The 27,506-nt window shown below is 42.9% G+C and overlaps 1 protein-coding gene across 6 annotated transcripts in view; it reads left to right on the forward strand.

The window, feature by feature from the left end:
• Positions 1 to 27,506, forward strand: part of BRSK2 (BR serine/threonine kinase 2) — a 310,234-nt gene that overhangs the window by 229,831 nt on the left and 52,897 nt on the right. For 3 of the 6 annotated variants that reach the window (XM_033928274.1, XM_033928269.1, XM_033928272.1), the window contains 6 exons: positions 134 to 165; positions 3,993 to 4,157; positions 7,851 to 7,948; positions 11,036 to 11,186; positions 14,722 to 14,787; positions 20,382 to 20,405. In XM_033928274.1, the coding sequence (XP_033784165.1) occupies positions 134 to 165; positions 3,993 to 4,157; positions 7,851 to 7,948; positions 11,036 to 11,186; positions 14,722 to 14,787; positions 20,382 to 20,405 (536 nt within the window). Of the gene's footprint in view, positions 1 to 133; positions 166 to 3,992; positions 4,158 to 7,850; positions 7,949 to 11,034; positions 11,187 to 14,721; positions 14,788 to 20,381; positions 20,406 to 27,506 lie in introns of all 6 variants that reach the window. The other 3 variants (XM_033928270.1, XM_033928271.1, XM_033928273.1) reach the window with 3 other exon arrangements.

Here is a 27,506-nt window from a genome sequence, read left to right on the forward strand (position 1 = left end):
GTATATCTAACACCAGTCTTGGTCTCCAGTCAAATTTTTATTTCTTAGTTCAGTCACATTTTTATTCAAATAATGCTTTTTGCTTCCTTTATTTCTGCTTTGTATTAACTCCTGATTCTCTCTTTCCTTGTAGCTAGAACACATTCAGAAACATATATGGTATATGTAAGTACTGTGTTTTCTATATCATTTACTGTGTCCCTCTTGTGCAGTTCCAGAAGTATTGTTTGCTTATGTCAGTGGTTCCCAAACTTTTTAGGTTCAAGGCATCTTAGTGTGTCAATAATTTTTTTTCATGGCGCCCCTAAGTCAAAAGAATTACCTAACAGTTACCCCCCACCACACACACAAAATCTGGCATCTCTCTCCTTTCCTTCCCCCCAATCTGGTATCTCTCTCTTCGTCTTCCATTCGCTCCCCATTGTCTGCCATTTCTGTCTCTTCCCTTCCCTGGCCTGGCATCTGTTTCCTTCCTTCTTCCCCCCACCTTCCCAATTTGGCAGTTTTCTCACTTACTCCTCCCAATAGGAAGTGGCATTTTTTTCCCCGTGGATTCTGGTATCTCTTTCTCTCTTCCTCATGCTGCAGTTTGTGATCTTCAGGCTGCCAGCAGCTTAAATACACTGCTTTCAGTGGCCCAGGAATCTTTCCCCTCTGCTTTAACTTCCTGTCCCCACAGAGGCAGGACCTGCAGTAGAGCGAAAGCTTCCAGGTCTTCGAAGGCAGTGCGTTTAAAATGTTGGCGGCCAAAAATTGTAAGCTGCAGTGTGGGGATAGGAAAGAGGTTTGCCGCTGGGGGAAGAGAAGTGGGTGCTGGACTGGGAGTCGTTTACATCTTCTCTGGGGCAACCCTATGAGTTTGCCACAGTGCCCTGCAAACAGTTTGGGAAACACTGACTTATGTTATTACAGATTGACCAGCAATTGACTTAGCAAACAACTGCATAAGGAATTTCCTGGTTGGGTTTGCCTTTTTTTTTACCTATTGCTTGTTCAGATGCAGCTCCCTCCTGGTCATCCTCTAGAGGTTAAAGTGACAAAATTAGCGGTAGAAGTTCCCTCTTTCTGTAAAATCAAACAATTTACCATAGTTATATACATGGGTGATGGCATCCTGAAAGCATTGGCACTGACTTGTCTTCTTGAACTTCCCTGGAAATTCTTAGTGAGAATTCACTCTTTATTCTCTCCCTGTCACTCTTCCCTCCTGCCATATTCATGCTTTCCTTCACCTTGTGCTACACTTTCCTCTCTCTCCCCTCTTATTTCCTTCTTTAATCTCTCCCTTTCAAGCTTTTCCCTTCCCAGTTTTCTGTTTTTAATTTCTCTGCTTTCCCTTTTTCTTCTTTGGTTTTTAAGGTTTCTCTTTTCCTCTCAATCTTTGTTTACCTTTCTTGGGAACTTCAGTGCAGAGGGAGGCTTGAACCTTTGGACACAGTGACCTTGCAGATTTTATTGTAAAAAGCTATGATAGTAATTGCCTTTGGCAGTATATCACAAGTAAATAAAATTTGAAACTAGTTTCCTCATTCATAGGTACTGCACTCTCTTCCAAATAGTGAGGGACAGGACCTTGTATCTGTTGTCACTACCTGGGCAAGGAACAAAAAGTGACTAGCAGCTCTTCACTGGTGCTGTCCAATTTTACTTTTTCTGACACCATATAATATATACAAGTTTTTATGCATATTTCAAAGAGCACTTCACTGAACCGAAGGCACGTATACTAGTGCTGCCCAATTCGCGATTCAAATTGATTCACTGATTCAGTTCGGGTGAATCGATTTGTTTTTGCAAAAAATCAAACTCACAGATTCATCGGCCCCCTTGCTAGAGACCTATTCAGGCTTTCCCTCTGCCACCGAAATCCTTCCATCTAATGTAACTTCTGGTTTTGCGAAACCTGAAGTTACAACAGAAGCAAGGACTCCGGTGGCAGAGGGAAAGCCGAGCGGATCTCTGTGTGCAGATCGGTGGCAGCAAAGTGATTTTTAATTGGTTGGCTGGCAGCAGATGCCTGCGCCTCATCTTCCCGCATGTACGCTCATGCTTCCCCCAGAGCCCGGCAAATGCCTCCGATCTGCCACCTGCATGCACTGCTCTTGCTGCTGTGCTCAGTGGCGTGCGCCTGCTCTCCTGGGCCCTGCCAGTGGCTGGCCTTTCATTGGCTGCCACGTGACGGCCAGAGTCCCACGCACTTGCGAGCACCGGCAATGTGGCATGTGGGGGCTCTCGAGGAGCGGCGCAAGCACATTGGAAGTGCTGCAGAAATGCTTCTCGCTTGGCTTTTGCAAGGCCGTGTCTTTTGCAGCTCACGGGAAAAGTGTTTGTCTGCTGTGTGAAGCGCCCAGAGTTCTTGGTAGGTGCCACAATGCATGAGTGTTGCCCTCTGCCAGCCAAATACTGGGCTTCTGTGTTGGGAATCAGAGCTCGGGGGAGATGGGAGATGGACTTGTTGGAGTTGGTGGACTGGAGAAGAAGAGATGGGCAGAAGATGGATAGGAGAGAGGAACTTGGTGGAGGTGGGAAGATGGATGGTGGAGGGGGAGATGGACTTGGGGGAGATCATGGAGAGAGAAGATGGACTTGGGGGAGTTGGTGGACTGGAGATGTAGAGATGGGGAGAAGATGGATGGGAGAGATGAATTTGGTGGAGGGGGAGCATTGGTGGAGGAGGGATAGACTTGGAGGAGATCATGGAGAGGGGAGATGGACTTGGGGAAGGGAGAGATGAACTTGGGGGAGATCATGAATAGGGGTGATGGGGGAGAGGGGAGATGGGGGAGGGAGAGGGTAGATGGGGGGAGGGATGAAGAAATAATGGATCTAAAAACAGGAGAGGGAGAAAGATGGTGGACAATGGGATTTAGGGAGGGAAGGAACAGAAAGAGAGAGAAGTTGTACACAAGGGATGATGTAGAGGGGGGGATAGAGATACTGGATAGGAGGGTAGTTTGGAAGAGAAAGGGAGAGCTGGTGGAACCTGGGGTGGTGGGGAAGGAGGGAGAGATGCTTGATGAAAGAGTAATTGAGAAAAGGAGAGATGGTGGATCTGGGGATGGTGGGGGTCCATCGCTGCATAGAGACAAAAGAAAGGAAAGATGCCAGACCTCCAGGGGAGGGGAGGGAAGGGAAATGGAAGGGGAGGAGAGAGATGGAAGATGGATGGTTACCACAGAGAAAGAAGAAAATGACAAATGGGCAAGAGACCCTGGCAAGCGAGTTATCAGAATACGTTTGTCGCAGAGCCTGAGACCAACATGATTTGAATAATGACCGGACAACAAAAGGTAGAAAAAATAATTTTATTTTCTGTTTTGTGATTACAATATGTCAGATTTGAAATGTATCCTGCCAGAGCTGGTGTTAGACCGCAAACGTGAGCTAAGATTTAACAGAGAAAGGAAAAGTCTTTTTTGTTTGTTTATTTTGTTTACACCACAGCGCTAGTGTGGGTAGAAGAGAGCAAAGGGGGTGAAGAGGCTATAAAATAAACCTATCAGGATGTTTGGGAAAAAAACACCCAATTGGGCAGGAAAATCGAATCGAATCGAAAAATCGATTCAACAGGCTGAATCGAATCAAAATATTTTTTTCCTGAATCGGGCAGCACTAGCATATACCACATAACTCAAGCTTGGTGAGGTGGCTAAAGATGTATTCTTGGTGTCCATTTGAGCCAGTTCAGGTTTTTTAGGGCTGTGACATTGCTGAAGGCCCTCACTATTGTTGCTCATTAATGACATTATTGCATCCAGTGTGTGAATATAAGGTGATCCTAAAATGCTACTGCTGTTTCTGTGCATTAGAGACCTTGCCAGATTTCTTACTGCAGAAAGGAGGTCTATCAGCAATGCAGCTAGAAGTTCCAGTCACACGAATGCTATAATACAGTATGCACTCAGAGTCACCAAGGTGTGAGCAGTAACCTAGACAGGTTGGCTCTTAGCATAAGTGATGTGTTCTAACCATGTACTTGTTCTTCCTTGCAGAGGGGGTAAGAATGAGCCCGAGCCCGAGCAGCCAGTCCCTCGTAAAGTACAGATCCGCTCCCTTCCATCCCTAGAAGACATTGACCCAGATGTGCTGGATAGCATGCACTCGCTGGGCTGCTTCCGGGACCGAAACAAACTCTTACAGGATTTGTTGTCGGAAGAGTAAGCTCTCATTCCTTTCTTAAAGCAAACTCATTAAGACCAACTCCTGTTTATTTGTAGCCTCGATAAGTGAATACCTCCTGCTGGTGAACTTGGGCATTACATAATTTACTAGGGCAGGGCCTGTGTACTGATTGAGGGCTCTTTCTATTTAAAAATCATGACCCATTATCCCAGTTTGATGATGAATATGACCATCAAGATTAATTAGCGATAACGATACATTGGATTATTCGATCCAATTCTATTTCTAAATGCATCTGCTTGGTTTTCTCTACCAAACAGAAAACACGAATCAGTTTTCACTTGCTTAACAAGCAGTATCCAAAATATCCATGAGCAAGCTTGTTTTGGCCTGATATTTTCTTTTTTTGGTGTGGTTAGAAGTGGTCAGAGGTTCAAGAAATATTCATCAACTTGTTTAGAGCAGGGCTGAAATATAAAGTTAATTTGACACTGGTCCTCATTTATTTTCTGAGTAATCTTACTTGCAAAGACAAATTTCATTTCAGTTTTTAAACTGCCAACCCACAAATTATATAATTTATTGAAATTCAGTTGAAAAAAATTATTATTATTTTTTTTTTTAGTTCAAGAAATTTTATTGATTTTAGGAAATACAATATGAGAAAAAACCAACAATATGAGTGTTCCAAAAGCATACCCCCCACCTATAAATAGCACAGTAAATGTGGGCAGATAAAGCCATTTATGGTCCATCCAGCCTGCCTAACAAGGCAATCTATTCAGGTTACACCCCTCTATGTCCTGTTTAAAGTGTGAAGGCTATTAAAATTTTGCATTGATTCCATCCTTTTTCTGTTCAGGGATCCTCTTGTGTTTATACCATGTGTCTTTGAATGCGGTCATGTTTTGTGTCCACTCAACCTCAACTGGGAAGGCATTTCAGGCATCCAACACACACTCCATGAAAATGTATTTTCTACTATTACTCTTAGGTCTTCCACCCGGTTCCGTAACTAAAGCACGCCGGACGTTGCCGACAAAGATGCGCTGACAATTGCGCGTAAGGCGTATGCATGCCGCCTGTTCCGCCAGTTTAAACCGGTAACGTTACCGCTGTGAGGGGGTAGGGGAGGAGCCCCCCCAGTACATGTAGAAGTCCTTGCGCTCCCGTTGGGGGGTGGTTTGGAGGGATGAACCCCCCAAGTACACTTAAAACTTCTGTTTTCCGTTAAGTTGTCAGAGTTCAGGAGTTTTTCAGGTTTTTGGGAGTGCAAGGACTCGTACATGTAGTGGGAGTTTCCCCCCCCCCCCACCCCCTCACAGCGCTAACAAAATGGGTTTAAAGCGGCCGGACCGGTGGAGCACGTATGTTTTGTGCGTGATTGTCGGCGCATCTTTGTCAGAGCACTTTTGTCCTGCGCTCCATTGACGGGTCACCCTACAGCCTCAAGTCATGTCCTCTCATTTTCTCGCTTCCTTATCTCTGAACAAGATCGTTTTCTATATTAACACCTTTCCAATATTTACATGTCTTTATCATCTAATCTAATCTAATCTAAATCTTGGGTTTATATACCGCATCATCTCCGCAGATGGAGCTCGACACGGTTTACATGGTTAGGGAAGGAACGGAACTCCAGTGGAATTATATAAGTATGAGAGAAGAGAGGTTGGTGTGAGAGTGCCAGGAGCGGGACGGGGTTACGTTCTGGAGAGGAGCCAGGTCTTCAGATGCTTACGGAATGGTAGAAGGGGGCTCAAATTGCGGAGAGGGGAAGGGAGACTGTTCCAGAGCTGAGTGATTCTGAAAGGGAGGGAAGAGCCAAGTTGACCAACAAGGGAGATGCCTTTTAAGGAGGGGTAGGATAGTTTTAATTTTTGAGTGGATCTAGTGGAGGTTGGATTTGAGGAATTCCAGGATAGAGGGATAAAAGGAGGAAGGATACCGTGGAGGATCTTGAAGGTTAGGCATAAATAGAGATATCTTTAAAAAAAAGCTCTTGAAGAAACAATTATTTGTTGACGTGTTTATGTGAACGGATTGAGTATTACGTATCAGCAGTTATGTAAGATCAGTGATATCTTTAGAATTTTGAGGAGATAATTTAATTGTTGATGGAATTATGTGTATAATTATGAATATGGTCACAGTGGGGGTAGCAGCAGCTTTTTTTTTTAGATGTAAGATGTATTGTTTTCAAAATACTTTGTATGTTGATTGTATACCGCCTAGATTTTTAGGCGGTATATACATTTTTAAATAAATAAATAAAGGCGGTGCGGGATATATATATACCAGTATCTCCTTTCTTATAGGGTATACACTGGTATTATATAACTCAGTCTGGACACCCAGATGCTATCTTAGAATAGACAGTGGCACCAAAAAGAAAGTACCCGCATTTAGAATTGCCCCCTAAATGAAGCAGCTTAATTTAGGACAGCTTTTTCTCAGGTCTAGCTTAAACCATGTAATGTATACTCTTGCTTGAGAGGCTTTTAGAAGGGAATTCGAAGACTTCTGTGTTCAGCAGTGGCCATTAAACATACAAGTCCTTTTAAATACTGGACCATTTCATGTTTTTCCAAGACAAAGGGCTCCTTTTAACAAAGGCGTGCTGGCGGTTTGAGCGCGCCCGCTAGCCACTACCACCTCCTCTTGAGCAGGCAGTAGTTTTTCAGGTAGCGCGCGCTAGTCCTGTGTATACGCTCAAAACGCTAGCGTGCCTTTGGAAAAGGGGCCCAAAATTCAAACACAGCTGGTCTCCTAAATTTGTGTCCTAGTTTCAGCTAAACGTAGGAACCTACATTTTTAGCAAAGAATTGGCCTTAATTTAGGAGCTTAAAATTTAATCTTCTAAATTTAGGCCTGCCATTCATTTGCTTAGATGGATGAGCCTAAATTGAGTATAGTGCTGAAAATGAGTACTAAGGTCCAAATTCTTGAAAGTGCGCCGTAAGTTTGGCGCTGGTAGGTGCTCTATGGTTGCCTAACTGTCTTTAAGCAGTGTGGTAACTGATGCATCATTTAAAAACAAAAAGTAATTATTTAATAAAATGTAGGCACCCGTCAGCCCCTCCAAAAACAGTGCCATGATCGCATCTATGGAGCCGTCTAAGGTTAATGCCAGAAACGACCTTAGGCGATTCACGTCAGATATAGGTGCCAGAAATGTAGGCCTTCAAAACCCTGGCAGAGATTTTCGGCACCTGTGTTTGATGGTGGCTGCGATTCTATGATCGGCACCATTGCGTGATAGACGCTCGACCAGTGCCGTTTTTTGAGCCACCGGCTGATAATGCTGTTGTTTATAGAATCCAGCCCAAAGTATTTTTCCCCTTCCTACATCCTCCCCTATTGCCATCTACTTTTTATGCTCTTAAATTTCTGTTCATGAAATTTTAATTATAAACGTAGACAATTTTCTGAGAGACCAATTTAGGAACATACAATTTAGGAAAATTATAAGCATAAATCCTTTGAATACTGGATCCTAAATGTACAGTATAACTACATAAGACTTAGAATATAAAATCAAGGACGTATAGAAGTAAAGTCTTTGTGAGAATCAGCGAAGAAAGAGGTCTGTTGGTATTTTGAAGAATCCAGCTGTTCATCTGCCACCACCCATGTGATCATTTTGGTTTGGTATAAAATTTTAACCCTGAATTCTTCAGTTAGAATTTTCCTTTTTCTCTTTTCATTCCTTTCCCCTTCTTTGCCAGAGAAAACCAAGAGAAAATGATTTATTTCCTTCTGCTGGATCGGAAAGAGAGGTATCCTAGCCATGAAGACGAGGATCTACCACCCAGGAATGAGATAGGTATCATATCCTCGAACACTCTGCAAGACGTGGGTATATGTTCTATGGGTATATAATTATCTGTATGTGTTGTGGGTGTGGTTGTAGACAAAACATTTGTCTCTATAACGTGTACATTCAGAATGATAGGGCTACAAAAATTGATACATCTGTTGTATATTGATGTATACAAGTAATATACCCAAAAGTCAGACACAGATGTATTTACTAATGCTGTTACACACACATAAATAAAATATTTATGTGCAGGATGCTACCATATATGTACTCTTGTGTACCATAGAGGGACTTGCATACAAACATGAACTGACATATCCATATGTTTGAGAGTGTCCACTACATTCATTTGTAAGGAAAGTACTGCCTGTGGTTAACTCTTCCTCAGTACAGAGCTCCCAGGTTCCAGGCCAGTCTTTGAATCCATCTTTCCTTTCAATCTTCTCTGTATCATCTTTCTTGGAGGGAATTTATTTTTTTTATTATGTTTATTGATAAAATGATTTCTCTTGATCCAAAGACTACGCGACTTGACCTCTCCACTGTGCCTACTTACTAGATTTAGTTAACATGTTTGTATAGGGTAGATCCAGTTAATGTGAATTTGCAAATATCGCAAGCTTTTGGGTATTAATTTTACCCTTTCAATCAGCTATGCTAATGAGTTTCATAGTTATTGTTTCATAGTTTATTTGAATTTGGATTAACCGCTTCTCCGATGGTACAAAGCGTTGAGTTGTATTGCCCTAAAAGATATACAAAGCAGTTCATCATCAGTGCTATCAGTAGCTAGCTTGCAAGAAAACTTACATACATCTGTCTTTTGTAGTTAATTTTTCCGCAGCAGTATCACCAGACTAATATTGCGGCCAGTGTTCCTAAATGTTATTGAATAGGGGCACGAGGCCCTGTAGGGTTTATGTCAAAGCCTCAAGTACTCTTCTCTCACCCTTGCCAGAATTATTATTATTTTTTTTTTAAATAGCCATGCTTAAGTCAAACCTCTATCCTATAAACCCATGTCCTTTGCAAAAATCTGGATGCCTCCCCTTGATGAGCACTCCCCCCCCCCCCCCATGCCCCTTGGATTTCTTCCATTTACCTGAAAAGGCTGGCGTGTCTAGAGCAGGGGTGTCAAAGTCCCTCCTCAAGGGCCGCAATCCTGTCGGGTTTTCAGGATTTCCACAATGAATATGCATGAGATCTATTTGCATGCACTGCTTTCATTGTATGCTAATAGATCTCATTGGGAAAATCCTAAAAATCCAACTGGATTATGGCCCTCGAGGAGGGACTTTGACCTCCATGGTCTAGAAGAAACAAGAGCAGCTTCCTCCTCTGCTCCCTCTTGCAGAGTGGCAGTAGTTGCTATCAAGCAATCCCAAGATGCTGTTTTATTCTTGCTTACTGTAATTAATGGAGCCCTGTACGAGGAGTGTTCACTTTCAGACTTTCTAGTTCAGCAACAGATCTAGTTTCTGGACTGTCATCAAAGAATAGTCATCATAGATATTTGTAATGATTAGTTGTGGAGCCCACTTAGTTTCCAGTCTTCTGACTATAAAACCCCCCCAGACTTGGACATCCTGAATTAATAGCCACTCTGCTGGCTCATATTGTCACATGTGTGTGTCCTTCCTAAGGAATTGGATGTCCTAATAGAATTGTGTCAATGGAAACAACATACTGTTATCCACCCAGGATCAGTTTTTGTTCTGAGCCTTCCACCTGTGCAGGGAAAACCTCTCCTGCTAGATGTGAGAAACAGGTCCAAGTTCATGGCCAGCGTTAAGGGTGGGCAAAACAGGGTAATTGTTCATGATCTCCAACCTGCCTGAAACTGAAAGGGCAACCTGCAAGCAAGCTTTGGGGCCTCCTCCCTAGTGTCAGCTCTAGGCTCCATCATATCTAGCACCAGCCCTGTCCAGGTCACAGCACAAAGCCGTACATGAAGAAGGACACTGTATTACTCGAAAGGGTCCAAAGAAGAGCGATTGAAATGGTTAGGGGGTGGAGGAGTTGCCGTACAGTGAGAGATTAGAGAAACTGGGACTCTTCGCCCTTCAAAAGAGGAGACTGAGAGGGGACATGATCAAAACATTCAAGATAATGAAGGGAATAGACTTAGTAGATGAAGACAGGTTGTTCACCCTCTCCAAGGTAGAGCGAATGAGAGGGCACTCTCTAAAGTTGAAAGGGGATAGATTCTATACAAACGTAAGGAAGTTCTTCTTCACCCAGAGAGTGGTAGAAAACTGGAACGCTGTTCCGGACGCTGTTATAGGGGAAACACCCTCCAGGGATTCAAGACAAAGTTAGACAAGTTCCTGCTGAACCAGAACGTATGCAGGTATGGCTAGACTCAGGTCACTGGTCTTTGACCTAAGGGCCGCCGTGGGAGCAGATGGGCACGTGGACCACTGGTCTGACCCAACAGTGGCAATTCTTATGTTCTCCCTCCCCTTCCTCAATACCCTCTTAAGTGCTGTAATGCTAGTGTTTCCTTTTCAGTCCCCCTCTGCTTTCTGGAGAGTCTCGCCACCCTCTCTGTCCACTCCTGTAGTATATGGTGAAACAGCATTGTAGCATTTAATGAAAAGGAACCATTTCTCTGATGAGTGGATCAGTGGTAATTAGAAGAGCGTGGAGTCACTGCTGTGCAGGTGAGGGAAGAAATTAATGTCATAGAAATTGATTAAGAACATAAGAATTGCCATTCTAGGTCAGACCAAAGATCCATCAAGCCCAGTATCTCTTACTAACAGTGGTAAATTGAAGTCACAAGTACTTGGCAAGTCTTAATAAGAGTGGCTGGACTGAATCACATTCTTGTGAGAGAAATGTATTTCTCTTAACTTTTTGATGATATCAGTACTTTCTTTCGTTTCTCTCCACCTCTTTCTTTCTCTCTCTCTCTCGGCAGCAATGGCATGTGAATCATTCCCAAAACCAAAGCTGCTGTGACCTTCTGTCCATGGTACAGATGACCCCAGAAATTTGCCTTTAGTAAAACCTCAGGGAGGGAAGATCTTTTGTCTTACGCATTTCCATGATGACAGTCCTAATTAGTCTGCCTTCTCTATGCTTAAGATCCTCCCAGGAAACGTGTGGACTCGCCAATGCTGAACAGACATGGAAAACGGCGGCCAGAGAGAAAGTCCATGGAGGTCCTTAGCGTGACTGACGGGGGCTCCCCAGTCCCAGCTCGCAGAGCCATAGAAATGGCCCAGCATGGGCAGAGGTGGGTGACCCTCGGAGCCAGGCAAGGCTATCATTCCCAGTCTGGTCGAGGGAATCTGTGACACCTACACATTCCATGCTTGATAGGAGAGCAGTGGCAGTATACGTCCAGAGGCAGCCAGCATTCACTGGCTGCCTACTGGTACTTGCTGGTTTATGCCTTCAAGCGGCAAATCATGTCATATCATCCAGCTGTGTCTTTGCCAGTGCAGGTACCTCAATACTGACAAATTGTGCCGTGTACTCCAAAAAGTTCATTTTCTTTGCTTCAGCGGGGAAAGAGGAGAAAGGCAGGCACTAATTGACAGTTCAATGTGATACACAGTGTGGTAATTTTGTGGCACCTGGCATTAAATTGAGTTAAGTGGAAAGTAGTCTCATAGGGAGCAGTGACTTCTGGCCATGTTAAATCATATTATCCTGTAACAACCTGGTCACAAGATCTCAAAGCGAACTAGCAGGTAACAGATGCTGCTGCTGTAAGCAGGAGACACGACTGCAGAAGGCAGGGCTTTATTTCTTGCAGTTCAGCGGAAGCAAATAATCCAGGAACAGATGGTGTGCTGACAGCTTTCTGATTGGTTGCCTGGAATGCGATACTTTTCTGATTGGTTGATCTAGTACTTCAAATAGCAGCACGAAACAGGAAAGGTTGTTTTTTTAAAAGAAATGTTTGATAGATATGCTGTAAAGTGAAATGTATAGCACAACCCAGGAATGCACAATTCATGTGCTAATTAGACTTTGGTTACCTGTTTAATTACTGTAAAGTGCTACAAACAACCATTCTTTAAACTAGTCGTCTCAAAACACTGAGCTATTCAGCCATTGGTGCAAAATATTCCTGATATATCTTCAGATGCAGAAAAGAGTTGAATTGGCACCAACTTTGAAACTTGTGAACAGTAATGTCAGTTGTCAAGGCTGCAACTTTGACTAAGGGCTTTGCGACCCAATTTCCCTCCGACCCGATTCACTAACCTGTGTCCTGATCATCCTCCGAACCGCGCATGCAAATGAGGGGGAACAGCATTCAAATGATGGCAGGCAGCGATTCACTAACGAAAAACCTGCAACACCGACTGGGCTGGCCGATCACAAACAAGCGACTGCCGAGGACCAGTTGCTCAGGTCCTTCCCTACTGCCCTACCTTCTGCTGCCCTGTTATTTTGCTCTCTGCCCTGAACTCCTGCTCTCCAATCTCCTGCCTGCCCTGACTCTCCCACCTTTCCCCACAGTGCAAGCCCATGCGGGCTTGGGAAGAAAAAAAAAAAAAGAAATCTCCTGCTCTGCCGAGCACAGATGGTCTGCGCATGCTCAAGGAACACCGTTCAGCGATCCGATTCAGTCTGTTGGGGGCGTGATTCCGATTGCCCTCATTTGCATGAGGGCGATTCGTGAATCAGCCCGCCGGACACGGATCGGATCCCTCACGGATCTAGTGAATCTAACCCCAAGATCCAGTCATAATTCGACTCTCTTAAATTTTCAAACTATTATCTTAAGTAAATGTGCATCTTCCATTCACTCACCACCTATTTGGGTCAATCAGGTCTGGCCTTTTGTTTGCAAACTATTAACACATGCCTATAGGAAATGTAAACATCAATTTGAGAACATGTTTATAGGGGGGGGGGTGATAATCTAGGCAGGAGAGGAGGGTCTAGGAAGAGGCACGTTTTAAAATGAATAGTTTGGATTCAAATTCAGAGGTAACAAGATTCTTGTATTACCCATGGTCCTTTCATGATCTTCATAGTCATCTCATATATATATTTCAAAAGCTTGTTTAATTCTGTTTAGTCTTTTAGGATGTCTGATTTAATGAAGGGTTATTTGCTGGCATACTCAGTCAAGTGATGTTCTCAGTAGCCCAGGGGATCCATTTCCTTGGATCTGTTAAGAGAGTCTCCTCGCTATACACGCAAAACCCGCCTAAGGCCTCCTGAGCAACTTTTAATTAGCATATTGTTAGCAAAGTGAATCAGAACAGGATTCGCAGTTTTTCTGTATTTGCGGTTCTATTAATCCCCTATCACAGCGAATACGGAGGGAGAAGTGTATTCTGTTTTTTGTACCAGAAGTTAGTAACTGTATCTAATTCTATGCTTCTTCTCACAAATGAGCATCTATATCGAACTGTTCAGTATTCATGAGAAGGAATTCATGTCTTTCAAAACATTTAAGTTTTACTGTCCTGGGGAAGGGAGCCTGGCAATGCCTTGAGCCCTGAGGTCCCTGCTGCTCCTTATGCAAACCCTTTTGGCTGCAGCTACTACTGTCATTTGAATGGACTTATTCTGGTGCTCATAAGAACGAGGGCAGTCTGCGCAGGTTAATGATGTGGTGAAGACGCAAATATCCCCCTTGAGATGAGGAGACCCTGGAAGGTCTAGTCGAAGCCCTTTTAGAGTGCCTATAATTTATAACTCTGGGTCTCCAGCTCTAATGTGTACAGCCTTTCTGTGCAACCCCCTCCTGGAGTGAGAGAACATATTCTTAGCAGATCTCTTGCACTCTTACCGCATCTTTCAACCTGTGAATTTTTTTTTTTGGGGGGGGGAATGCAGCTTCACAGTAGTGTTCTCATATTTGACTCTTTGATTCCCCTTAGTAGGAATTCCTTTAGATCCTGCTATTCACAAATTAGCATTTCCTTCTCTGAAAGGTATTAAATGCACTGGGAAGCTTAGTAAATCTTTTACTTTCAAACTGGTGAGAATTTGGACTGGACTTCCAGATTCTCTAAGATTGGTAGATCAATTATTTCAATTTTGAAAAAGTTTAAAAACCTGGTTGTTTGCACAATAGTTAATTTGATTTCAGCTGTCGAATAGTAATTTTAAGCAATTCAACATACTTTTTTCTAACTTTTTCCATCCATCTAATCCAGTGGTTCCCAAAACTGTCCTGGGGGACCCCCAGCCAATCAGGTTTTCAAGATATCCCTAATGAATATGCATGAGAGAGATTTGCATATAATGGAAGTGACAGGTATGCAAATCTCTCTCATGCATATTCATTAGGGATATCTTGAAAACCTGACTAGCTGTGGGTCCCCCAGGACAGGTTTGGGAACCACTGATCTAATCTAACCAATTCCTGTTTTTATCCCACAGTTTTTACTTGTTATGTTTCATTTCTTAACGAACTGTAAACGAGTCAAGCTCCTTAGGGAGTAGATTCGGTCTATAAAATGAAGATTAGATTAGATATTAATGAGGGTATGCCATTGAGATGTGTTAAGATGAATAAAGGAAGACAGTTACCAGAATATGATTATGACCACCTTTGAGATGATGGTTTGGTCCATAATTTTGCTTAACAGTTTGGACTTACTGTAGAGATGGGCAAAGATCAACTGCACCTAGCCAGGCAGGTTCCTTCATACTTTGGTCAGGTGGATCAGAGTGGCAGGAAGTGGAGAGGGGAAATAGGGGTGGATGGGATGGGCCTTTTTCATGGCAATCTTGGTGTGAAAGTGCCTTTGTTCACAGAAGTAACCCTTGTTTTCTTACTCTCTTCCTGCCCATAGTAAGTCAATGTTCAGTAAAAGCCTGGATATCTCTGATGCCAGTCCCAAATTCAACAAAGAAGAAAGGTATAAAACACTGAAAGTCTAATGCTGTCCCCTCTTCCTCACTGCTAAGAGCTTAAAGATGCCGTACTTACCTTATCTGCGTCAGAGCAGGGAGGGTGGGGGATGGGAACTGCTGCTTTTGATACCTGGAGGGGTGAAATGGGCCTTTTTTTAAATGTACTTATTTTTATTTATCACATCTTAATAAGACATAGCAATGTTTAATTAAAGGAAGAAGTAATTTTCTCCTTTCTCTCCTTGCTCAAAATCTGAAGCTAAGATGACAGGGTAGATATGGAGGTCTATACCTGGAGGATTTTCTCAGCAGTGAGGAGAGAAGAGGAATGGGATTGGAGTAGGGCTAGGCTTTAGGGATTTTTTTTTTTTTTAGTATTGAAAGGAGAGGGAAGAGAGCTTGCGGGCTGTTCCTGAGACTAAGGGATGAGAAAGGCAAAATGAAAGGAGATGGAAGAAATGGGGGGTTATGCCTGCTAAAGGACCGATGCAGAAAAACATGGATGGCAGACTGGATGGTATCTCCCACCATATTTCTATAATTCTAAAGCTGGCTCAGTGCACTGGCTGCCGGGCTGTATGCAATGAATGCGCAAATTATTGCCACATTAAAAATGCAGCAGTATTCGCCTTTCTTGTCAGTGGCTCTACAGTGACTGGCTCAGTTACTGACAGCAACAGGCTGGCATGACTTTTTTTTAAATGCCACTTTATCACCTCCTCCATACCCTGACAAACCAATCCCCAACTTAAATGCATCCCTAGTGTACCCCCACCCTTTTCCTCCCCTAGACCCTGAAAAACAAACAAACCTTTCCTGGTGTCTAGTGCGCCCCCCCCCCCCTCCTTAAAGGAGAAAGACACAATACCCCTTTCTTCCTGCCTCTGGAGCCACCACCTTAGAATCAAAATCCACCCCCAATTTTTTTTCTGCATTGCCAAGGATATTTAATGACCACATTAGCATCTGTGCAACTATGTCTCACTTGGCCCCTTTTTGCATTGCTTGGCTAGTAACATCCCATGTTAACCATGCAGTTAGGATTGATGTAGCTTCTGCATCGGCCCTAATGTGCCTATTTCATTAGCCCCAGGGTTTGTTTATGTGTGGTGTCGGACACAGACTGAGCTGATACTAAAGTAGGCATTTCATCTCTTTTCTTTATTACACCACTTCTGATAACGTTAATACTGGGCTAGATGGACCCTTGGTCTGACCCAGTAGGGCAAATTTATATTATTATGGAAAATGTCTACCATTGCCACAAAACCATTAGCGGGGGTCTGCTGGCTGAAAACAGATATTAGTGGTTGTCTAAAACATGCCATGCATCTGGACTTTTAACCAGTTGCATCACTTGAAATAACAGCGGAGTGATTGCAAAATCCTTAATGCCCCAGTATCTGAGCCTGGCGCTCCGGTGCTCTGTAGTTCCTCCATCAATGAACGAGAGAGCAATACGGCGCACCATGTTTTCGGCTGCTCTTTTATTTACAGATGATTTCATTCTGAGAAGACGAATACGGCATCTTTAAGAGTCGGGTCCTTGTAGATGCACATAGTTGTTTTGGGAGCTGGGGCCAATGGCTCTTCTTTTTCTTATCCTAACTTCTGTCCTCCTGTTACTCATTATTTCTTCTTTGCTTCCCATGAGTTCAGTTTCTCCTTTTACACCATTCCCTCTCTTTCCTCTTGTCTTGTCTTTGCTCTTTTTAAAATATGCTTTCCTCTGCCTTTTCCAATGCTGCAGCTCCGTAGCTCCCTCTCTGCTTTGGTTTTAGTAAGGGAATGCACATTTTTGTGGTTTGGGGGCCCCTTTTGCTGGGAGTCGCTCTTATTTCCTTGTTTTACCGCTCCTCCCTGATCCCCTTACCACTCTTAAAACACAACTGTTTGTTAAATTGTGTGATGCCTTTATTTGCACATTGTATTTAAAGATTTGAGAGGTCTAGGGACATAGAGAATAGACAAGATGAGATGGAAAGTTCTGCTTTCTCTTTCAAAATGATCAAGCAAATAAAATATGGAGAATTATTTTGAATGCTGCCTCCTGTGCCTCTCTCGCTCGCTAAGCTAAGGTTAGAAATCCCAGGCCTGCAGGAAGAAGGCTGCACTCCGGCTAGAATTGCGCTGAAAACCAAACCTCCAAGAGTTCACAATATTGTAATCCAGTCCTGCTTTTCTAATCCTCCTTTGTGCATTCTGGTCTCCCAGGTTTCAAGCAGGTTAACGTGGACCAAGAATGCATTTTGATAGGACTGGAGAGTAGTGCTATCAGGAGTGGTAGATTTGCAATGTAAATTGCTGGTTTAAGGGAGGCAATTACCCCATTTAAGCTATACTATTAAAGCTATGTCATTTAGTAATTTATTAAAAAATTGATATACCACATACAATTATGCGGTTTCCATATCACATACATAAAAATTTTGTTTCCCTCTGATTATCACATATAACATAGACATGTCTAAACAACATCGTTAATCGTCATTATTTTACTATTAACCCCAATTATTAGTAATTAGGCCTCATTGTTTAAAATGGGACCTGTGCTAAAGCAGCATATCTTGATGGTAGTCAGCATTGATAATTATGCTCCTTAGAGGCCAGTTGACAAAAGCTTTACTCCCATGTTGTGTCAGTGGGGAAAATGCTTATCAAACATGGCTCTTAATTTCCCTTTTTGACTAACATGAGCAGGGGCAAAATCACAACATGCTCTTGGCTCAGTTCACTTGCCAGGTGTTTGTTTATGGAAGGGATAAACTGACATCGTTCTCCCAAACTCGAATCCTAACTATGGAAATTGAACCCTTATAACATTTCATTTCCTGCTGTCTCGAGCCAAGTATAAAGCATTTTCTTGGCTTCCCCACCCCATGTAAACAAGTGAAGAATGTATGCAGTCCATGTCTTATGGAATTTTTTCCAAATCCAGCAGGGATTGGGGGTAGAGCAGAAGGGGTCAAAGGGGAAGGAGGGGTGCAAGGATGCATGCTGGGGAAAGCATGCAGAGCATCTCTCATGTGATTTCCAACCCTTCGGCTTGTATGTGTGTTGGCTCTCTTTGTGTTTGTGAAAATGGTACAAAGGAGTAATTCCCAAATGACATTGTCTCTGCAACTCCTAGTCCAATCTGGCCCATTTTCGAACTCGATGTGCCTGTCCATCAGTTTTTCCCGACTCTAAATTTAGTCCCATTCCTTTAACTTTTCAGAGAGTTGTTTTGCCTCCAGACAAATGGATGGAGAGCCATTCTTGACCCTTTATATATGAGGGTTTTCAAAAAGTTTCCACGCTTTCATATTTTTGTGGGAGAAGTGGTAAGAGGGTGTTAGTAGGACGCTGGAAAAATGTATCACAAAACAGAGTGGTTATGTGGAAAGTAATATAATTTGTTTTTGAGATATTTAATAAATAGTGCTTAAAAAATAAAAGTGCAGAAAATTTTTTGAAGATCCCTTGCATAATTATAAAGTTTCCCTGCTTGGTGACAGAACTTGTCATATGATGCCATTTGAGTGATTTGATTGGCCAGTGCTTTTGCATGATGGATCGATTTGGTTCGTGTATTTTCTCTGAGCCTGAGAAAGGATGACCCTCTAGCAGTACTGTGCTTCTACAGGCTGGCTCCTAGGCTTGATTCCTATGTGCTAGCTCCCCAGTCAATGAGGACTGAGCTACTGCACAGATCCCATCACCTAAGATGGAGGATTTAATGTCATTTCATAGCAACATGCTGTGGGTTCTAGACTCTAGAACCGTGTTTTTCAATGCAAGATCTAGGACCAATGGTGGCCCTTGGAGACTTCTGGGGCAGCCCCCATTATCTTGCTGAGGATTTTGTTTATTTTTTCTTTACTATCTGCCTCTCTAACCAAGGGCCCAACAGAAAGTAGGAAGAATCACATGCTTGAAGAATGTGACATTTCTCAATAGGTAAAAGAGAATGCATTTGGAAATGCTCGCTTCCTTGAGGGATACCCTCATTGGAAAGTTTGAAGATGGGCTGGTGGAGATGGGTGTCATTGACATGCACGGAAAGAAATTTGGAGGATGATCTATAGCTCTTTTGGTAAATATGGTCCTGACTTAAAATTTAGTGAATACCACTGCTCTAGAGGGACCTGCACTAAAGGGCAAAAATCTAAGGACTGGGTAGATGTCATGCAGTCCTTTCCAGACAGAGTACATGCACATTAACTGTGCATACTTTGCACCAGTTCTTTCTGGGTAGCTTACAGCGGTAAAACAATGAGTGTGAATTCTCATATGCATGCTGCTTTTCTTCTCCACCTAAACCCCTGCCCCTTTCTCCCCCCCCCCCTCCTTTTTATGTAATGCAGCTAAAAGTATCTGACTAGTGAATGGTGAAGTGTGATGGGTACTTTCAGACAATGCAATCTTATCTGGTTAAATTCCCTTCAATAATCTCTTCTAAATCAAAGTTCTTTGCACCATGCCTAGCCAGTTGAGTTTTCAGGATTACTGCAGTGAATATTCATGAAGCAAATTTGCAGTATAAGCAAATTTCTCTCATGTATATTCATTCAAGTCACCCTGAAAACTCAACTGGCTACGTGTGCCTTAAGTTGAGTTTATAGCATCTTTGCTAGCAATTTTTATGCACGTATTTAATTGCATTGTCATGGAAACTGCACAGAGGAGAATATCCTTACAAGTATAATAGGCCCAATTTAGGACTGCCCATTTTCTGCCTGAAAATGTTCATTAGAACTCATAAACTGCACAAAACTGATTTTGTCATATGCTGTCTTTGTAGTGGCGGGGAGTCCCATGATACATTGGATGGAATTGAAAAAAAGAAATTAACATGGGCAGATTGCTAAAAAGAACCACTTGGTTTCTTTTGTGGCATGGATAGTAGAATATAGCATCTGTGGGCCTGATATTCAAAATAATTTAGGTTCCTGGCTATTTAAACTGCCTGTTGGGGACTAACTTGGCATTTTCAGTGACATGTAACTGGATAGTGCGTGGTTAGCACTCCAGCTGAAACCAGCTGTTTTGGGGATGTTCCAGGGGCAAAGTCAGCATTTAGCCAGTTAAGTGCTGATTTTTGACACCTAATGCATAAAAAGGTCCTTACAAAATCCAGTCCTATCCTCATGCAGTTCTTTATAGCCAGTTAAGTGATGAATATTGCACTTAACCATCTCTGTTTTCATCAGCTCCATACGCCTGGAAGTTCAGTGCCTGGAACTGAACCTGGCCTGGCAGTCAGCAAAATTTTGATTGCCTCCAGCTGAATAATCAGGCCCTACGATGCTAATGTATAAATTTTAAAAAAACTGTAAATTTGGGCCATTTTTAGGGCTTTTCGTGCAGGATTACGCTGTAGAACTCCATCGGGCCCATTAGTTGGGCATGTCAAGGTCAAATATCTGGTGATACAGCACACCGTATTGCCTCTAGTCATCAAAGCATTTGTAACCCTTGAAAGGGTGATGGTAGTGTTGAGAAATTAATAGTCTTTGTGCAATACCTCACTCAACTTTTCTATACTCTTCTTCCTGCTTGCCGCTGCCCCCTCTTCTTCTTCTGGTCTTCTCTTTCTCCCTTTCCCTCTCCCCTGAAGGATGGCAAGTGCTGAAACAATTGGGTAAGCTTGGATTCTTTCTGTTGTCAGAGCTGCACCATAGCTTTTGGGGGGAAAACCTTAGGGCTCCTTTTACTAAGCTGCGCTAGCATTTTTAGCGCACGCAGACAATTAATTCGCGTGAACCCCGCGCTATGTGGCTAAAACTAACGCCAGCTCTACGGTGGTGTTAGTGTCTAGCGCGCGTGGCAATTCTGCGTGTACTAAGCGTGCTAAAACCGTTATTGCAGCTTAGTAAAAGGAGCCCTTAGCATTGTAAATAATTATTTTTAATATTTCTTCATTGCTAACAGGTGATAGAGGCAATTTGATAGACTAGTGTTGCATTTGCATTTGAGTAACATTTCATACCTAACTATTTTTAACTCTAGTCTTTCAGGGTTATTGAGGGATTTGGCTTTCAGGATATTCACGCTGACATTTATCAGATATATTTGCATGCCACTGTTGTATTTTTTTTCAGTTTATATATTTAATTTATCTTAAAAGTAGCAAATGGAGTTTGAGACCTTCTTGACACTGCAGTGTATTGTGGAAAATACTTTTTCAGCTCAGTCCTATGTGAACAGTTTACACTTCATATAATTAAGTGAATCTTTTCCTGCTCTAGTTCCTTAGATTGGTCAACACTTGGAAGAATATAGGTGTATGAATGGTAAAACAAACTAGAGTTTGTTTTTATCTGTTACTAACATTCCCTGAATGAGACCAGTTTGTAGCATCTAATGGAAATATTCCTTCTAATGTCTCGTAAAGCAGGAATGAGTATTCTCTTCTTTAAGGGTAATATACAGGTCACAGAGGTCATTGTATACAAGGTGATATGGAAAGAAAGAAAGAAGGAAAAGATTGAAGTCAATATTCAAAGGGTTTGCTTAGTTAAATTTGTTGTACAAAAGCTGAGCCTCTTCCCTCGCTACCCCTCCCTCCAACCCAATGAGCATTTTTGTTCAGCCAACTCATCGGTGACTCAAAATTTAGACGAATGGAGGCAGAGTTAGAGGCAGTTGGAGGACATGATTATAGTTTAGCTGGACAGTGTTGATGTTCAGCTAAAATAAGCAGGACATGTCCAGTCATGGCAGACCACCATTCTGAAGCTATCAGAATAACTTTATAGATATATTCAGTGGCATACTTATCCATCTAAATCCACCTAAGTATCCATTTAGTTATACAGGTAACATTACCATTCACTAGATTATAGAAGAGTGGCCTCACCGTTTTTAATGGCCATGAATAGACATTGGATGTGTACTGCAGAGATGGAGTATTATTCTTGGTTAGATACAAGTTGGTCAATAGCAACTGTTGCATGTAGATATTTATTCATATTCAAATGTTTGCTATCCTGAATTCCAGTCCAAGATTAGGACTTGACAATACACAGTCTGGGAGCCCTTTCTCTTTCCACTGATTAGGCCCAAGGAAGACCGAGTTCCTCTGTAATAGAACAGTGCTATATATCTTGTTGAAATAAGAACATAAGAAGTTGCCTCCGCTGAGGCAGACCAGAGGTCCATCTCGCCCAGTGGTCCGCTCCTGCGGCGGCTCATCAGGCCCATTTGCCTGATCAGTGGTCCCGACTATTTCTATAAATTGCCTCTCACTCCTATCCCTATAATCTTCCTCTACTCCTATCTGTACCCCTCAATCCCTTTGTCCTCTAGGAACCTATCCAAACCTTCTTTGAAGCCCTGCAACGTGCTTCGGGCTATCACAGCCTCCGGAAGCGCGTTCCATGTATCCACCACTCTCTTATGTGAACCCTGGAAAATCTATAGATAATATGGAAGTCAGCAGATAAATACGGATCCCTTGGTCAGTCATTCTCTCTTATTCCATGTAATGATGTCCTCATGGGATTATCTTGTAAGCAAATCAGGTTGGATACTTGATTTTCAGCTAAGGAAGGATGGAGTCAGATTTCACAAAATCATCAGATTCTACTGCCAACAATTCATTTGTCCTAAGCAGCCTCTTGGTAAACCATCACATTAGCCTAACCATCAAACCTCTATAAAATTAGACTATTTCGCATTGTATTTTAGGTAAAGAACAAGTAACTTTGGTTTGTGTCAAAGCTTTGGAGTCGGTTCTACTGCTCGGTTGGGAGGGAGCTGTTCAGTGAACTCTTATTTTCAATCACTAGCTAAAAAGATGACATAAAGAAGAAACAGCTCATAAAAGTAGAAGGAGGTTTAGTCAGAGGAATTTTTTTTCCCTCACAAAACATAGAAATGAAGATCCTTAGGAGCAGCAATGTATTGGTCTTGTTGATAAGTTATCATCGGTTTAACTAGTTGTCATCTGATTATTTTTCTTTCTACAATTTCTTCCTGTCTTCTTGAGAACCTTATTGCCAATCCAGTCTTTCTCTGAAAAATGGGAAAGGGGATAGGATTTGATATACCACCTCTCTATGGTTACAATCAAAGTAGTTTACATATTATATACATACTAGTATTTAAGGCCGTTACATTAATAATAATAGTTTAGATACCGCAGGACCGTGAAGTTCTATGCGGTTTACAATGGTTAAAAATGTTAGTGATTAACAGCTCTAGAGATCAGTTATTTTGGGAAAGGTTGTGCAAATCAGCTACCTAAATACTTCAGGAACAGTTATGTTTTTAGGTGTCTCCTAAATTCCCCATAGATATTATTAAGCATAAGTAATTGTTCCAGATCTTTACCCCATAATGTTGTCTGATATGAGAAGAGATGTTGATGATGTCTTTTAAATTTACATCGTCTAACCGGTGGAGAAACAAAATTCAAGTGTGAGCTTCTCTTATGTCTACTGGTTGAGAAAGAGAAAAGGTCAGTTATGTATTTAGGGGCTAAACCGAATAGTACCTTAAAACAAAAACATCCAAACTTAAACTTCACACGTGCCTCCATCGGCAACCAAAGCAGGAGTCGGTAGGAAGGAGTTACATGGTCGATCTTCTTTAACCCCAAAATCAGCCTGACCGCCACATTTTGCACTAGTTGTAATCGCTGCATATTCTTCTGGGAAATTACCATTAACGGGTGCAAGAATAGAAGTGTAATGTAGAACACTGGCTTCTGGCACTGTGATGTTGGCACAGTAGAGCGGAGTAGTTGAAGTCTGTCCCAGTGGAATGCCGATGTCACCAACTTCCTTGCTGCTATGCCACTAAATATAAAGTATTTTATTGTGATTTCTTTTAGAATCCAGTTTGGAAATCACTGCCTTAAGCAATGGCTGCTAGAAACTGGACAGATATGACTGTCTGATATGGATAATTTCTATACATTTTATATTCTTTATACGCTTCCTCTAAGAATCTAATATTTGCCATTTTTGAAGGTCACATGCTGGGCTAGAGACCTTTGGTCTTATCCATTATGACAGTTCTTATATGTGTTTTATGGTCCTAGATCCTCTGTATTACAGCAAAGGAATGTGTACAATATCGGATGTGGAGATTTGGCCAACTTCATGTGGGAGGAGTATGTAGTAATACAGTCAGGTCTTTGATAGTTTTTATGATTGCAGACTTTGGTAGCTGAGGTTTATTGTGGTGTGCAGACTGTCAATTCGTTGATTGTTCCTTCTAGTGCAGAAGGAATAGATGTTTTACAGAATGATTTTATTTCACATAACCACGATTTAACTGCTGTCAAGAGGCAGCATATCTACAATTAAAAATACATGCATGTATCCTGAGCACTTGGTTGAATTAACATGTTTACAGACTTGTCATCTCTATCATCATTTTATGTGTCTCCGGCATTCAACTTAAAATGAGCCATTTGACTTAATCTGAAGTTCTTGGTCAGCATGTTCATTTTATTAAATTGCACTGCTCACCCAAAGGACTAGCAGAGGAATGGCTTGGATGGAGTAGAAGAGAGGGAATAAATATGGAGAAAAGTGCTGGAATGAGCTGAAAGCAGAAAGAAACAGTCCTATGCAAGAGACTACTTTGAGGAAGGAAGAATGAAGACAGAGAATGAGTTTTGCTAAAACCAGGGTCCCTTTGTTCAAAGATTGTAGTGGATGAAATGAGGTGTAGCATGGTAGTGCTTCTGCTAATAAGAAAAGCATCCTGTGTAGCTGGGGCAATGTTGGTTATTTAGGCAAGTTTTGCAGAAATTGGTCTATGGGAGCTCTCTAAACCTCATTGGCCTTGTCTACCTAACTGTGGCAGTGTGCTTCATATGCCCGGAGTTTTTGTAGTGTGGTGTAGACTAAGGCCCTTGTTTACTAAACTGGATTATGACAGTCCAGTGCCAGAAACATATCTTAATTTGAAAGAGGAGTTTGGGAAGGGGTGGGAAGGGTTGTAGTTTTTCTTTGCAAGTTAATTAGAAGCTGTGAAGCATGCAAAGCAGCTTATTATGTGAAATGATTAACGTACCTTGCATTAACCTGGCAAACTGTTTTAATCATTGATGGTTAATTACATCTCAATAACTTTCCACAGAGGAGCATTGGCTCCCTAATGTGCAAACTGATGTGCCTGAGGGTGGTTGTAAAGGGACTTGCAAGTTTAAAACAATTCTCCCTGTACCCTCAGACCTTAAAACATCTCTGGTTCCCCCTTGTTCCACCATCTCTGATCCAGTATTAAGTTAAAAAGGGTTCCCAGTGTCCAATCCCCTTCTCCCACTCTCTTATCCAACATTAAGCGAAGAAATCCCCCTTGCGCTTCCACACTCTGATACTCCTGACCTTAATTACTGTCTCCCTAGTGGGTAATAGGAAGCAGAAGTGGCCCTCAGCCTTCCTGTCTCAGTTGCTTCTCATCCTGATCCCGGATATTTATCGTTTTTAAGTATATCACTCTGCCTGTATAACTCTTCTAGACTGACCGTCGACCCTGTCAGTTTCCCATCTTCGTTTCCTGCATATTCCCTATTGGCTTCTGGTATATTGCATATATCCTTTTCGGTAAATACAGACACAAAAAATGTGTTCAGTTTGTCAGTGATGGCTTTGTCCTCCTTTAGTACTCCCTTTTTCCATGGTCATCTAACGTCCCCACTGCTTCCTTCACGGGTCGTTTCCCCTTAATATATCGAAAGAACATCTTAAAATTTTTTGCCTCCTTGGCTATTTTTCCCTCATAGTCTCTTTTGGCCCCTCTTTTCCAGAGAGAAGAGACCCAGCTTATCCAGCCTCTCGGCGTATGGGCAGTTTTCCAGCCCTCTTACCAGCTTCGTTGCTCTCCTTTGGACTCTCTCAAGTACCGCCATGTCCTTCTTGAGGAGCGGCGACCAATACTGAACGCAGTATTCCAGATGCGGGCGCACCATCGCCCGATACAGTGGCATGATGACTTCCCGCGTCCTGGTTGTGATAACCTTCTTTATGATGCCCAGCATCCTGTTGGCTTTTTTCGCTGCTGCTGCACACTGTGCGGATGGCTTCATTGATGCATCCACTAGCACACCCAAGTCTCTCTCAAGTCCGCTGTCTCCCAGCAGTGCCCCCCCCCCATTTTGTAGTTGAACAACGGGTTCTTATTTCCTATATGCATGACCTTGCATTTCTCAACGTTAAAGCGCATTTGCCATTTGTTTGCCCAGTCTTCCAGCTTGTACAGGTCCCTTTGCAGGTCCTCACACTCCTCCCTGGTCCTAACTCTGCCGCAGAGTTTGGTATCGTCCGCAAATTTTATAACCTCGCATTTTGCCTCCGTTTCCAGGTCATTGATAAATATGTTGAAGAGTAGCGGCCCCAGCACCGATCCCTGCGGCACACCGCTCGTGACTCCCCGCCAGTCAGAAAATTGGCCCTTCACTCCGACCCTCTGCAGTCTACCCGACAGCCAGTGCTTGATCCATCTGTGTTCATCCCCGCCCACCCCGTGGTTCCACAGCTTCTTAAGCAGCCTTTCATGTGGCACCTTGTCAAAAGCCTTTTGAAAATCGAGGTAAATGATGTCCATGGGTTCCCCTTTGTCCACCTGACTGCTTATTCCCTCAAAGAAGTACAGTAGGTTCGTAAGGCATGACCTTCCCTTACAGAATCCGTGCTGGCTTGTTCGCAGTAAGTCATTTTTCTCGATGTGTTCGCAAATGTTGTCCTTGATCATCGCTTCCACCATCTTCCCTATAACTGAAGTCAGGCTCACCGGCCTGTAGTTCCCGGGGTCACCCCTCGATCCCTTCTTAAAGATAGGTGTGACATTTGCCAGTTTCCAGTCCTCTGGCACCTCTCCTGTTCTCAGGGATAGGTTGCAAACATGGATTGTGCCCGCTATTTCCTGTCTTAGTTCCTTTAGAACCCTTGGGTGGATCCCGTCCGGTCCCGGTGATTTGCCACTTTTTAGCCTGTCTATCTGTTTGAGGACATCCTCCTGACTTACCTCTATATGCTCCAATTTTTCGGCCTGTTCCCCCCTCATGAGCTCCTCTGAGTCCAGTATATTGGATGTGTCTTCGCACGTGAAGACCGACGAGAAGAACGTGTTCAACCTCTCAGCTACCTCTTTGTCCTCCTTAATCACTCCTTTCCTATCCCCATCATCCAACGGCCCCACCTCCTCTCTCGCTGGTTGCTTCCCTTTTACGTAACTGAAGAATGCCTTGAAGTTTTTCGCCTCCCTGGCCAGCCCCTCCTCGTATTCCCTTTTTGCTTTTCTAACCTCTCGGTGACATTCCTTTTGACAATTCTTGTGCTTCTGGTGATTTTCCTCCGTTGGTTCCTTTTTCCATCTCCGGAAGGACACTTTCTTGTCACTTATTGCCCTCTTTACTTCAGTTGTCATCCAAACCGGGCTTTTTGACCGCTTGTTCTTACAGCCTTTCCTGAAACTGGGGATGTACAGGTTTTGTGCTTCCTGCAGGGTGTCCCTGAATAGGGTCCAGGCACTTCCTACAGTCTCCATCCTAAAGCTGTTCTTGAGCTTCCTCCCCACCATTTCCCTCATGGCAACATAGTTCCCTTTCCTGAAGTTGAGCGCAGTCGATGCGGTCCTCCTCACTATGGGTGTCCCTCTTTCTAATGTGAATCTGATTGCGTTGTGATCGCTGTTGCTTGTGGTCCTCCCACTTCTACCCCTCTTGCAGGCCCCCTTAATCCGTTAAGGATGAGGTCAAGAGTAGTTCCCCCTCGCGTCGGTTGCT

Source organism: Geotrypetes seraphini, chromosome 19 (genome assembly GCF_902459505.1).
Source record: "Geotrypetes seraphini chromosome 19, aGeoSer1.1, whole genome shotgun sequence".
NCBI classification, from domain to species: Eukaryota; Metazoa; Chordata; class Amphibia; order Gymnophiona; family Dermophiidae; genus Geotrypetes; species Geotrypetes seraphini.